The 14,508-nt window shown below is 35.5% G+C and overlaps 1 protein-coding gene across 1 annotated transcript in view; it reads right to left on the bottom strand.

Moving 5' to 3' along the window:
* Nucleotides 1–4,509: 4,509 nt before the first annotated feature.
* The window catches only part of Erbin (erbb2 interacting protein), an 81,716-nt gene continuing 71,717 nt past the window's right edge, over nt 4,510–14,508 (bottom strand). The window contains 5 exon segments of the mRNA XM_042054680.1: nt 4,510–6,536; nt 8,745–8,819; nt 9,275–9,367; nt 10,616–10,822; nt 13,189–13,305. Of these exon segments, the coding sequence (XP_041910614.1) occupies nt 6,429–6,536; nt 8,745–8,819; nt 9,275–9,367; nt 10,616–10,822; nt 13,189–13,305 (600 nt within the window). The 3' untranslated portion in view covers nt 4,510–6,428.

The following is a 14,508-nucleotide window of genomic DNA, read 5'->3' as shown; positions in this document are numbered from 1 at the left end:
GTCTCTTGGATGTTAAAGTAATGCCAAGATTTGCTTTAGGTAAAACATTGAGGGGCCTAATAATTCCCCTTTCTAAGAATTTCCCCTTTTCTTCCCTCCACTTCCTTCCCTTCCACTGTCTTCTATTCCAACACTATATTATTATAATCATAAGCTTTTAATATGTCTAAAATTTATTTTTCAAATTTTCATAAGCTCCAGAGAGCCAATTGGACCTATCTAAATGGACCAGACTTGCCCAGAATAAGTATCACTTAATTCTCCCCTTATCATTCCTGGTCTAGGGAACCCCTGGGAAATTGCCTCCTCCATCCCAACCTCCTGCCCCCATCTTCCATCTTTGGACTTTCCTCCCTCAATCTCTAGGATCTAATTTTTTTTTCAGACATAAATTTCTGCCTTTCCAGCATCTTGTGAGGTCCAAGCTGCCAGTCAGCCAGTTCCATAGAGCCCGAAAAAACAAAAAGTAATCAGCCACTCCAGGATGTGGCCAAGTACTTCAACTCTCTGATGTTCACAAAATCAGCAGGAAGAAGTCACAAGAGACCTTACAATGCCCCATTCCCACCCACTAAAGAACCCCAAACTCCTCAAATATTTAAAATAAACTAAAGGATGGAACGTTATGATTTTAGCCAACCAGCATGGCTGGCACTTCCAGATTCTAGGCACACGCATGTGCAGACAAGCCCTCAGGCAAAAATGCATAGCTGCCACAGGGACCTTAAAAGGCCCTGCATGACCCATGTGCAGCATGGCTGCATCACCTACGTATGATGAAGCTACTAAGCCCTTGCTCCCATGCATGAGCACCGTCATCTGCATATGATGTAGCTATGCCATCCCCCTGTGCACATGAGCTAGGCAGCCTTTAAAAGCTGGATGTGCTATCTTCAACCCTCTTTCTGCACACTGACTTCCCCAGGTCTGTACAGGTTTCCTCTAAATAAACTCCTAAGTGGGCTTGTTGTGTGCTTCCTTCTCACTTGGGCCAGGTAATTTCATAGCTGATAATACTCACAAAGTTTGTTGGCATATCTATAATTCCAGCTCAGTAACTTAAGACAGGAGCACTGCCATGAATTCAAGACCAGCCTGGACATCATACTGAGTTCTAGAATAACCTGGGTTAAAGAGAGTCCTTCTCTTAAAAACAAAAAAAAAGTTATTTATATTCAATCATTTCATTCTTTCCTGAACACATAAACTTTAAAGTATCAATGGCTGGGCATGGTAGGATATGCCCGTACTGCCAGCACTTGGGAGGCTGAGACAGGACTGCAATGAGTTCCACATTAGACATGGCTTCACAGATAGTTTGAAATAACCAAAATAAATAGCTAATGTAATTTCTCCTTAAATGGGTTTTAAGTGATGCAATTATCAGTGTCAACATTTTATAGGGGTATAATTTAAGGGATTTTGAAAAAAACCTACCTCTAAGCAACAGTATCAAAAGGAACTGATTGTCTATACTCTCATAGGATAACCAAAAGTGCAGGTATGCCAAAACTGACGTTTCTAAGATACAAAATAGGAAAAATTCTTAAGAGTTTCATTAAAAAAAGTTGTCTCTATTCCTTTTTACTGTCTCAAGGTAGTTAGAGATAATTATAGGCCATCCACTCTCTACCCCTTCCCTCAGCACCACCATTCTCCACTGTCTAGCCTATGTTCAGTAGTGTAAAAGTCAGTATTTTATATTTTGCATAATTTTAGCTATTTTCAGAAGGATGAATTTGTCATGACCAGAAAATGAAACATCAAAAACTTACCGTGAAACACATGGAAAAAGCCCAAAACAACCAAAAACAGGAATAAAGAGGAATTATCCTTAAGGCAGTGCAGTTTGGTATCCTCAGACTGTAAGCATCAGCAGCTCCCGAGATCTCACTAGAGATGTAAATTCCTGGGCCCCGTACAGGTGACTCAGACATAGGAGAGATGTTGGCATAAAATATTAAGATGCATTCAGGTTTTACACGACACATAAAAACAGGTACCATGTAAGTAATTTATGGAAAATGGACAGGTATTCACTATAAACTTTACAACTTTTGCGGATGCTCAGAAGTCCTGTACATACAGGTACTTGATACATGTTAAACATTTACATTGCAGATTGTAAGAAAAGTAAGTTTGGGGCTGGAGAGATGGTTTCGAGGTTGTGAGTACTGACTGCTCTTCAATGGGGCCTGGGTTCAATTCCCAGCATTTACATGGTGACTCACAATCATTTCTAACTCTAGTTCTGTCTCTGTGGTCACTGCATACATGTGATACACAGGCATATATGTAGTCAAAACACCCATACACATAAATGTTTTAAAAACTAGTCTTGTATAGTTGATTCAGAGAGACCATGTAGAGAGACCATGTTGGACAACAACAGTCAGTGATAAATACAAGAGGGACTAAGGATCTATATGGTAAAGAAAAATTTATACCGTTAACAAAAATATGGAAGAAGAGCTTTGTGACTTGGCCAGAAGATTTTATTAAAAATAATGAAGCATAAATGAGGTTTCACCATATGCATGTTAAATCTTTAAAACAAAAAAAAAATCCAAGATATTATCAACAATGGTGACTATACTGTGGACTGGGAGTTGTTTGTAATATAAGAATATAGTAAGAAATTCAGGCACTGAAGTACAAGCCCGCAATTCCAACACTAGGAAATCTGTGGCAGGACTCAGAGCTCTAGCTATATATTGAGTTTGAAAATTCCTGGGCTATATAGCAGAACTCCGTCTCAAGTACTCCTATGACAAAATTTAAGAAATCAGTATTTAAAACCTGTAAGAAACTCCTGCAATTTCGTCTTTAAAACTTCAGAGAGGTAGAAAAAAAGTAAAAGGTCAAAAAGAGTAAGAAATTTCCAAAATGCTAAATCTTAATAGGCACTATGATGGGCAAATCCTTATTGCCAACTTGGCTGGATTTAGAATGACCCCTAGATGTGTCTTTGAGGATTCCAGAAGAGTTTAACTAGGGAGGAAAGATACAGTCCTTGGGGTGGGGAGGAGGATTCTGTATGGAATAGAAAGTATAAAGTAAGTGGAATGCAAGCATTCGATTCTCTCTGCTTCTGGAGTGCAGAAGAGAGAATGTGATGGCTTCTCAAGCTCCAGCTGAGAATTTCTGCCAGGAGAGACTGGAATGCACCTCAACTGCAGAGCCAAAATAATCCCTTAAGTGTTACAACCAGGAGAGGTAACTAATTAGGCACCTAGTAACTGACACTTTCTACACACTCCAGAGGCAAAGGAACCGAGTTTTAACGAACACCAGAATACGATGTGTACATGTTCATGTATGCAATGTGTATGTGCACTAGTTGTGGACGAAGGCTGGTACTGGGTATCTTCTCAACAGCACTTCACCTTACATTTATTTTTCATTTTTTGAGACAGGGTCTCTCACTGAACCCCAAGTTGAGATTCTGCTACACTGGTTGGTCAGGGTGCTTCAGGGAGCTGTCTGTCTGCCTCCTCAGTGCTGGAATTATAGGCATGTGCTGCCACACTTGGGCTTTTTATGTGAGTCCTAGAGATATCTACTCCTAGGCTCTCCTGTTTGTGTGGAAAGCACCTTCCAGACTGAGTATCCCCTAAGTCACTCATTGACCATCCTGACTGGTACAATTCTCTACTAATTGGGGTACCACATTTAAACAGTTACTACAAACAAGATGGCTCTGGTTTTGAAAACCTGTTGCACAGTAGTTGTCAGTTTTGAGCGTGGTCATTACAACAATTTAGTAAACAAAAGAAACTAAAAGTGGCTTCTGTGTTTCTTCAAAAAACACAATTATTCAAACTCTGTAATTCTGTTATCGTAATAAAATTCTCACAAAGAGTAATTTTAAGCCCCTAACCACCCCCCATATTTTGCAAGAAAACTTTGCATATTAGTTTAAGGACAAAATTTCACTATTTAATTTTTTTTAACGTTTACTCTATATCATGTGCTATTCCAAACTTTGGCAACAAACTTTCTTGTCCAATTTTCAAGAATACTACAAAATTAGTCAGGTGGTGGTGGCACACACCTTTAATCCCAGCATTCAGGAATCAGAGGCAGGGGGATCTCTGTGAGTTCGAGGTCAGCCTGGTCTACAGAGCTAGTTCCAGGACAGGCTCCAAACCTACAGAGAAACCCTGCCTCGAAAAACCAAAATAAATAAATAAATACTCCAAAATGAAAAGGAACTACAGCACAATAAAATGACACCATATATAATATCTGTTGTACTCATAAGAGTTCAATAGGAATATTCAGAGTAATCACTGAAGGAGCCCTGATTCTGTGAAGCCTAATTCCCTTTGCAAAACTATAATCAACAATTTTGGTTTAAGGTAAGGCCACTGAGAACTGTACAATTATATCTATTTTACTTATTTCTAATTAAAAGTGGCTGTGAAAATGTGAAGTCAAAAAAGGAAGAGTGTGACTATCTTACAATGCCGCCATAAAGTAAGAACAAAGGGAACACCGAGACTTATATTAAAGAAGCTGTTTGTCATTCTTTGTTTTAGAGATTACAACACATACAAGTGAATTTTATCAAAATACAGCACATTTCTTCTACTATATTCATAAAAATCAATTCCTATGTAAATAGTACTGAAAAATCAACTAAAATGAGTTAAAATTTACAAAGAGTTGTTAAAGGGTTTCAATCAAAATTATGAAAACTATACAATACCCAATTGATAACAGCCTGAAAGAAGTGCAATCTCTGAGTTCAAATGTTTTAAAAGTGCTGACTATTCTGACTAGAATGGAAATGCTTCAACTCATTCTGTAAAAATAATGCAGGTGCTGTTTTAGCTAGTCCGAGATTCTCAACTAAGTCAACGTTGAAGAAAAAAGCATATCACATTAAAAATACCCAAATTATGCATATCAGAAATTTAAAAATGAATTTGAGAAATGAATATTGCTCTAATAAAAGTTTTCAGACTAGCCTCAACTAAAAACAGCTGCTGGTCTCCTATGGCACTTTCCTCTGGTCCAAATAACCATGCATGGCATTTGAATTTTATTTGATTATATAAAACAAAAGCAAATAAAATTAATGGTTTGGATAAACAAAATTAATAACCTCTATCATCAAATATTTGTTACAGTAACTAGGAACAAAGGCAGTTGGTGGTAAAACACTATTACACTGTACACTTAGAAACCCTTTAAAGACTCTCAAGTGTGGAGTTCACATTTAACGTGATCTGGAGGAACAGCCCTTGACTTGAACCCTTTCCACACTGGCAGGCCCCAGGGACCATCCCTGCTCTACCGTTCTCCACAGCACTTCTCTATCACTGCGCAGTCTCACAGACTTGCTTTGGTTTCCTAGCTCCATGCGCACTCCACACTTCCTTTCACTTTACCAAGGCAACCCAGGCCAAACAAAATCAAGAGGCTTTCCTAAACCTTCTGACACTTCATATTACAGGCAACAGACACAATCTTAAAACTGGCCGTTTAGTTTAATTTGCTTCTTAAAACAAAAATTATAAATTAATTATGGAGTACTAATTATAAAAATTAGATTGCAAGTACCACCATTTGCTAAGGAAAAAAATATCATAGAACTTCGCAGTATGGGAAATGTGTGGACATGCATCTACATTAGAGTTAAAAACTTCAGTAACTAAAAAAATTAAAAATTGAATCACCAGTAGCAAATGTATAATCAACAGCTATGACAAGAATCGATCTTGTAGAGCTCATAAAATGCAATTATTGTCTTTTAAAAAGACATTATGTATTTTATTGCATTATTCTATTAATAAAAATACATTATCAGATAACTTTTTTCACTGTTAGCCTCAGATTTTTATAGGAAATAATGTTTTATTCTGGCCTCGGAAAGTGAACCCACCAGCACCAACTTCATCTAGTTACTCCTCAGTATGCACATAGCAAAAGCCAACACTTCAAATCTCCTACCCACATGGAAAAAAGTAGTTCGGCAGAAAAAACATTAATACCAGTTGGATAAAAATAAGGGCACAAAAGCTATGAGATAGATAGCTCTGCCATCTGTCTCTGGGCTACAATCAAGGCTAACTATTGCCTTGCATATAGTCAGTCATGTGTATGAAATCCAAAAATAAACCTACATTCTATACAAAAACAACATAATTTTGTTTTTGTAGCCTCAATTGCTAAGTTTAAACCCTAACAACAAATTTCACGTGCTATGAACTCGACGGTCTCTTTCTGTCTTCTGCACAGTGGCTCTTTCCCTCTGACCACGAGCTCCATTACCATCTCAGTGATGTCTGAGTTCTTTATATATAAAAATAAGCAAAATAGTCATTTCCCCTCCAAGTGTCTTCCAATAAATCTTGCTATCTTCCCCATTTTTTTTCTTTTTCCTTTTTTTCCTTCTTTTTTTTTTTTTTTGTCTATAGTGCTTATGAAGAAACTTCTCGTACAATGATGAGTTCTACTGTGTTCTGGAAAGTTTTTAACAAGGACACTGCTTGTCCATGTTCAATGTTGATAAAACTGTAGCCATTAGCCTAGAAGAAAGAGGAAAAACAACTTTTAGAAAAAAAAATCTCAGAAAAATATCTGCATTCCTAGTTGTAAATTTCTGACAGCCAATTCATAACTTATTAGAAAAAAGAACCAGTCCAGCAATTTAAAACAACACACTAGCTGATGGGATGATTCCATCTGACTCCATGCTGGAAGCCGAGTTTGAATCTGAGGAACCATCAGTGCAGAAGGAGAAAACTGACCCCTTCAAGTTGTTTTCTGACCTCTACACTCATGAAGTGCAGCACATGTGTATTGTACACACATACATAAAATTAAAAACACATACAGACAACAGTCCCTACATTCCATACTTAGCAGAAATAAAATCTCTATAGAAATAACCCAGGAACTTGTATTTTGTTCAGGTTATCAGATGATTCTTTTAAAATAAATTTTATTTTACTACGTTAGGTGTATGGATGCTTTGTCTGCATGTGTGTCTGTGCCTGGTATTCAAGAAGGCCAGAAGAGGGTATTAGATGCCCTGGAACTGAAGTCACAGATTGTTGTTTCCAGGAACCCACCTGGAACCTCTGGAAGAACAGCCAAGTACTCTTAACCACTGAGCCATCTCTTCAGACCCTCATATAATTCTAATACACTGTTCCAATGTTGGGAAGTACTTGTCAAGACAAGATCAGATAGGGTGTTTTATGTATGTGTTAAGGTAGATCCAGGCTTACCAAACTTCAAGGGTAACTGAAGGCAGTGTCTAGACTTATTTATTGGAGCTATTGGTTCAAGATCAACAAACAGGTTATATAAAAGATAGCTAGCATTTACTGAATTCTCACTCTGGACCAGACAGACATACATGTTGAAGTGTTTCATATGATTTAAGTCCTTTCACTCTTAAAAAGAACACTATAGATTAAAAGCAACACTATAGACTCATCTTATTTCAGAACACTGAAAACCCAGGAATGTCTGAACAGAAATAATAACTTCCTGCCACAAAACTGAAAGCATGGATTCCAATGTTATTCAGAAAAGTATGTGTGTGAGTGTTTGTGTGGGGGTATTTATAGAGGGAAAATAATACTGTGGAATATTTGTTTGACTAGGCAAAGATGTTATTACATTTGTTTATAATGCATTTGATCAACTATGTAAAGATGTGTTACATTTGTTTATGCTGTATTTGTTTAATTATGTATAGATGTGTTGCTGTTTTGCCTTGTCTGCTTAAAGTACCTGATTGGTCTAATAAAAAGCTGAACAGTCAATAGCTAGGGAGTAGAGGGATAGGCGAGGCTAGCGGGCAGAGAGAATAAGTAGGAGGAGGAATCGAGGCTCCAGAGAGGAGAGTGAGAACAAGGGAAAAAGAGGGAGATGCCCGGGACCAGCCATACAGAATAAAAGGCAAAAAGTCCTGAGGCAAAACATAGATGAAGAGAAACAGGTTAAAATAAGTCATAAGAACTAACAAGAAACAAGTGTAAACTAAGGCTGATCATTCTTAACTAATAAATCTGTGTCATGTTTTGAGAGTTGGTTGGTGGCCCAAAAGAAAGCCTGTTACAAAATAAGAAAAAATGGATACTAAAGATAGTATGGCAAAGCATGATCATTTTTGTTACACAGTTCCTGTGAGTTTTCTGAGTTTGAAATTATTTAAAAATCAAAACCATTAAAAATTTAATCATCATGAATTTGCATGTAATCCTTTAATCAGTCCAATTTTAGTGTATGTGTTGCTGAAGTAGGCACTGAGCTAACATTAAAAAGGGCTGGGCAGGGATTTGTTCTGATGTGGTATTTATTTTCAACTACTAAACTCTATAATGTCTCTATCATTTTTGGTTTGAAGGCTTCTTCATATTATTATCTGAACAACAGTAGTTCACGTAGGAAGGAGGAAGTGGACTAGCCTTGCGAACTAAGAGACTGTCATACTGCGTGTACTTAGGTAAAATGAAGTTACTGAAGTAATATAGAAAAGGAGTGGAAATACCAAAATGTTTCTCAGATTTTAAAATTTTACTATCTGATATAATGACAACTAGCATTCAAGTAGATCCTCTTAAATTAGTAAAAACATTTCTAAACTTAAAATGATATACCAACATATAAAAATGACTTTCAAAAAGTAAAGTAAAAATATTTAAAACCCTAAAACATTAGAAAGTACTGTAAAATAAAATTATTGTGAAATGTAAGAAAATAAAAATGGTTGACTTGATTACCTGAATAATTTTATCACCTGGCTGTAGTATTTTTGATGCTGGTCCTTCAGGCTGTACCCTTGTTACAAATATACCCTTTAATGAATAACCACAAAAACATATTATTTAAGGCCAAACCACAAACTGAAAGCACGACTCAGGAGCAAGGGAAAACCTTTTCAATACCATGCAAATACTTGAACATGGTGGAAGCTGTCTCCTGACTTTTCAGAGTACCCCTCTGACAGGTCAACATAATTTCTCCCTTTAGTAATTCTGACTTTAGCAATGCAATGGAATCACTTCTATGGACTTTTGGAGAAGTAGTACCAAAACTAAAAATCACTTGGTAATATCAATATTCACATTTCAGGTCAAATTCTTTACTTCAAACAGCATGAAATAAGCAAATTTCAGAAAACAAAGATAATAAAGAAAGAAAAGAGATGAGAGACCCAGAAAATTTACATTAGATTTTCACTCAATAAGCATGAGATTAATAACTGAGACATTATGAATGTTCAAGGGAATTGTTTTAAAAAAAAACTTACGTCATCATCAGGTCTGAAAGGGTTTCCTCTACCCCCAACACCTCCTGATATGCTAAATCCAAGTTCTGGATCCTTTTCTACTCTTACTCGAATCTGATTTAATATGAAAATAAAGGAAATATCAGTATACCAGAAAAATATACAATAATATTCATATTTAAATACTGGTGAATTAAGTTCAAGCAGATGAGGTGACACAACAGCACAGAACACCATGATTCATGTTAATGAGTTAGTGAGGGAAAGGCACAGCGGAATTACAAAGTGTGGCTCCTAACATTACTTATGACTTCAGTCAATCAACTGACATTGGCTCTATTTTACTTTTTAGCCAGGCTGAATTTTTAACATCATGATGCATATCTACAGAACACAGATGCACATTCCCAACAGTCTTCACTTACAGACCACTTAAATTACATGCCTACTGTCTTGTGTCATAAGATACTTAATACTGAGAACTGGCTTTAGAACTCAGTCCTTCATTCCCTCTGTTTATAAGGTTCAGGGGAATTAGGACTGTAAGATCAGACTGACTAACAGCAGTAAGGTGTAGAAATGTTTTCTTTTGTTGAGACAGGCTCACCTACATATGTAGCCTGGCTGTCCTGGAACCTGCTGTGTAGAACAGGTGGGCTTGAACTTACAGAGATCCTCCTGCCTCTGGGTCCTAAATGCTGGCTTGTTTTGTTACCACAGGGTCTCACTGAACAGCCAAGGCTAGCCTGGATTGTCTGATGCATCCAAGCGGACCTTGAGCACACTACTTTCCAGCCTCAGGCTTCAAGGTGCTGGTATAGCAGATTATAGAAGCTAAAGTTCTGTGAAAGGATGCTCCTGTTTACCTCAGACTTGCTCAAAACAAAATGTGATCAATACCAAGGGTTTAAGGTTATTACTTCATGAATAAACCATTAAGGTATAAGAAATTATGACCTATACATTTTGAAGATCAAACACTAAACATGGTCTGGAGACTATAGTTGAATTTCCTAATCTAAAAGCTCAGACTCTGGTGTAGAACAGGACCACTTCAGTTTACTGGTATACTATTATAGTCTCAGAAGAAAATCTACCAGAGCACCATCAATCCAGGTTGCCTTAGAATTAAAAAACAAACAAACAAAAAAACCCAACCCCCAACACTAAATCCTATGTTACATGATCATAAAGGCAAGTTAAAAACTACAAAGTCTAACACTTTAGAAAACTAAACTTTATAAACTTAAAACAAAATGGTAAAAACTACTGTTAAAATTCTATATGGATATATTGCTATTAACCTATAAGAATATATGGAAAGTTTAATTTCATATTTCAAACAGTCTTGATAATTCTTACCTCTTGCTTTGCCAGCTCATGGCCTTGTCTAGGAGAACAATGGGGATGTGTATATGGAGGCTGGTGGGCCACTTTCAGCATCAAATAATCAATGAGTTGTTCTCTAGAGGGATGCCTTGCCACAGAAGCCTGAGGGGGATGATGGATTTGACTATAATTTGCCTGAGGCCTGAGAGGCTGGCCCATCTGTCCATTACTCAAAGGCATCTAAGAAAAACATGAATTATCTTTAAAATGACCAGTAATAATGTCTTATTACAAGTACTTGGACATTCTTCTTGGAGCAATACAAAAACACTAGAGTTTTAATATTGTACACCATTAAATACTGAGTTACTCTCGCTTATTCTTCTAATTTTAAAACTTTGAAAAGAGAGTTATTAATATCTAGATATTAAAATTTCTTGAATATTTACTGATCAAATCTATCAGCAAATTTTTAAAAGAAGGCCTCGATCTATATTTTAAATTGCTTTTCTGTTATATATAAATCTACTGTTACACTTACCAATGTAAAAGTAGGAAAGAGTATACTGGAAATTTTTAACTATTGATATACATAAAACAATTTTTTTAATTTTTTTTTTTTTTTTTTTGGTTTTTCGAGACAGGGTTTCCCTGTAGTTTCTAGAGCCTGTCCTGGAACTAGCTCTTGTAGACCAGGCTGGCCTTGAACTCAGAGATCCGCCTGCCTCTGCCTCCCGAGTGCTGGGATTAAAGGCATGCGCCACCACCACCTGGCTTAACAAATTTTTTATATACTAAAAAATTAAACTAAGTTATCCTATTAGAAGGTTATCCTTTTCTCTTACCAAATCATAACATACATACACAAAAGGTGAGTGTAGTTATGTTTTTCCTCAAGAAAAAAAAATGACTGTAATTTTTTCTTAATTTGAATATATTTTAACTTTATTTCTTACTTTTCAGAAATAAAAGTTCAGCTATCTACACAGAAATTAAGTGATTTATTCTTTATGCATGCATGTATTATCAGTAATTTTCAAGCTATATAAATATTAATTCTATGGAATATTTAAAAACACAAGAGTTAAAACACTGATATTCTACTTTATTTGCCACAAAATAAACCCACCACAATTTTTGTGAGATTATTAGTTTGCTAATGAACTAACTACCTTTAATAACCCACATGTATTAGGAAACTGGACCTGAATTTTAGACTTAGGATTACATTTGTAGTGAATAGCTTATTTTAATCTACAAAGAATCTAGCTAAAGAGAGCCTGTTTCTGTTATTCATCATTTAAATTTCCTTGTTGGGTAACTGAAAAGAATTTCTGTTCAATGGACATTAGAAGAAAACTAAAATTTCCCTGAAAATTATCCAAACATAGAAGTTTGACAAAAGTTTCAGAATTGTATGCTGTGAACTTCTATCTTGCTAAAGATACAAAAGGTTTGTTGTTTAGAAAGAATACATATATATTATAGTTTCTTCTGACTATAGTCAGTGCATGCATGCCATGGCATATGTGAAGTCAGACTACTTTCAGGGGTCTGTTCTCTTTCGACCCTGTAGTTTCCAGAGATTGACTTCATGCTGTCAGACTTAAGACAGCTGCTGCTTTTATTCACTGAGCCATCTTTCTTGCTTTAACCTCCCTGACCTTGTAGCCCATGCTGGCCTCAAACTCTTGACCTTCCAGCCATGGGTTTCAAGTTCTAGGACACAGAAACGTGCTATTACACTGAGCCTCTCCTATTCTTAAAAGCTGCTGACACCTGGATATTCAGTTTTGTCTAAATCAGTATTAAACATAAGAAATATATTAAGCTATGTTTAGTCAATTCCTCATGAAATAAAAAGCGTTAAGAACTAAGCTGTAAGGTGCATGTTTAAAAAAAAAAGAAATTGAATGACAGCTTTGAATTAAAAGGAAAGGGATAAAATAAGTAAGCATGTATGAGCTTATATATCAGATGGCCTATCCTCAAGAGCAACTTAAGAGTTGTAGATAATAAACATGAGTCATAATTATTGTACCTGGTTACACTAGAGGCATGTAATTGGGTAAAACAAAAAGAGCTGAGAGAGAACAAGAATGATCTCTGGCACTCCTACAAAATACTAAAAAAGACAAAATGATCACCTCTTCTACTATATACAAAATCTTTCAAGATGATTTCTAATTCTTTTTTTGTTTTTTTTTTTTTGGTGATTTCTAATTCTATCTGAAGATTTTCAAATGATTTTAATTAACAGTAAAATATTCTAGAATGCACAATTTAAGACAAAGTCATTGTCTAACTCTCCAAGTAGGTTTATTGTCAAGAATGCCAAAAAGTTCTTGATTCAAATGCTAAAATAACCAGGTGGAACTATAGCAAGCAATGTAACTATAAATCGATTCTCTAGTGTGAAAATCACGGAATAAACCAAGAAACAGCAGAGTCAAATTCTCTTGTATTTACGAATCGTTTAAAAATAATCCTACATAATGAAAGCAAGCCTTATAAAATATTTTCAAAGCATATATGATATTCCAAATTAAAACACTGAAAACAGTAAGCTCAAAGACATTGCTTTGTTTACTGCGGTGAGCACCTACTTTCATCAGGCTGTCTGGAAGGTCTTTGTGACTAAGGGCACCTGACGAGTAGCTCTGCTCTCCTGAAATCAATCTATCATCTTGGCAAGAATCTCCTGGACTGGATGTCTGAGGATGCTTCAAATGAGGGAGGAAAAAAGTAAACAAATAATATACTTTAAGATGTTAAACAAAACAATGAGATGCATGAAAGAAGTTTAAGAAATGCTGCTAGGCTGGAGACACAGAAGACTCAAGTCAGATCTATCATCATCACTGCCATCAGGTCTTTTAGCTTCCTTCAAAGGTACATGGCAAAACATTTGTTCCTGTAACGTGTACAAAAATTTATAAAGATAGACATTTTTAATCTTTGTTATATATACCATTTTATGTTTTTTCCTCTTACTTTCATTTATACTTATAACTTAATATCTTTACTCAATAAGTATAGTGGTTAAAGCTAGCTAATTCTCTCCAATTTTAAGAGCAACTAGTAAATTATTGTAAAGCACTAAAGAAAGTGTTTTTCATTAAAAGAAAATGAACTGGTATTGCTTTGGTCTCATGATTACCACCAAGAACTCTCCTTGATTACAATGATGTGCAATGCCCATAAATCCACTGTATAAAACTTGCTGTCCTATAATTCCGTCATATTAACATTGGCTCAATACTTTAAAGGCACTGTTTTAAAGAAATGCTTTAGCATTAACTAATTCATACCTACATATGCTAAATTATAGTTTAACTTAATGATAACCTTAAAGAAAAAAGCTAAATGTCATTATCCCTGATTGCTTTTATAAATATGATGAGAATAAAACATCTATATTCACCTTAAGTTAATTCTAAGCACACCTGATGTAGAAAATAAAGCATAGTATGCTTCACTGTTGCTTTAACTCTTTCAAAACATGCTCAGCAGCAAAGAAATTAAACTTTATAGTGAAAAATAACTCAAAATACAACCCATTATAATATACCATGGAACACATACAATTTTAAGAATTTGTAATTTAATCTTAAAAAGTAATACTTGCAACTGACATATCATGTCCAGTTAGTTGCTAGTTCAAAGCACGGCTTAGCATTTTTGGTGTGATTTGATCTAATTTTGTCTACTAACAGTATGTATTTCATTTTTCTTCTCTTTTTTGTGATATACATTTAGAATATATAATCAACACAGCTCAAAGCTAGAAACTTATATTCAAGCCTGAATAGACAACTACGCTTATGCATCATATATGAAAGCATATTTTGAATGAAAAACTAAAATTCAAAGTCTATATAGACTTTAAATCTAAGGAAAATAAGGACAAAATATTTTTGTAAAAC

This window comes from Arvicola amphibius, chromosome 3, assembly GCF_903992535.2.
Source record: "Arvicola amphibius chromosome 3, mArvAmp1.2, whole genome shotgun sequence".
NCBI lineage: Eukaryota > Metazoa > Chordata > Mammalia > Rodentia > Cricetidae > Arvicola > Arvicola amphibius.
Note: the sequence above shows the minus strand (reverse complement) of the source record. Positions and strands in the feature narration are given on the sequence as shown.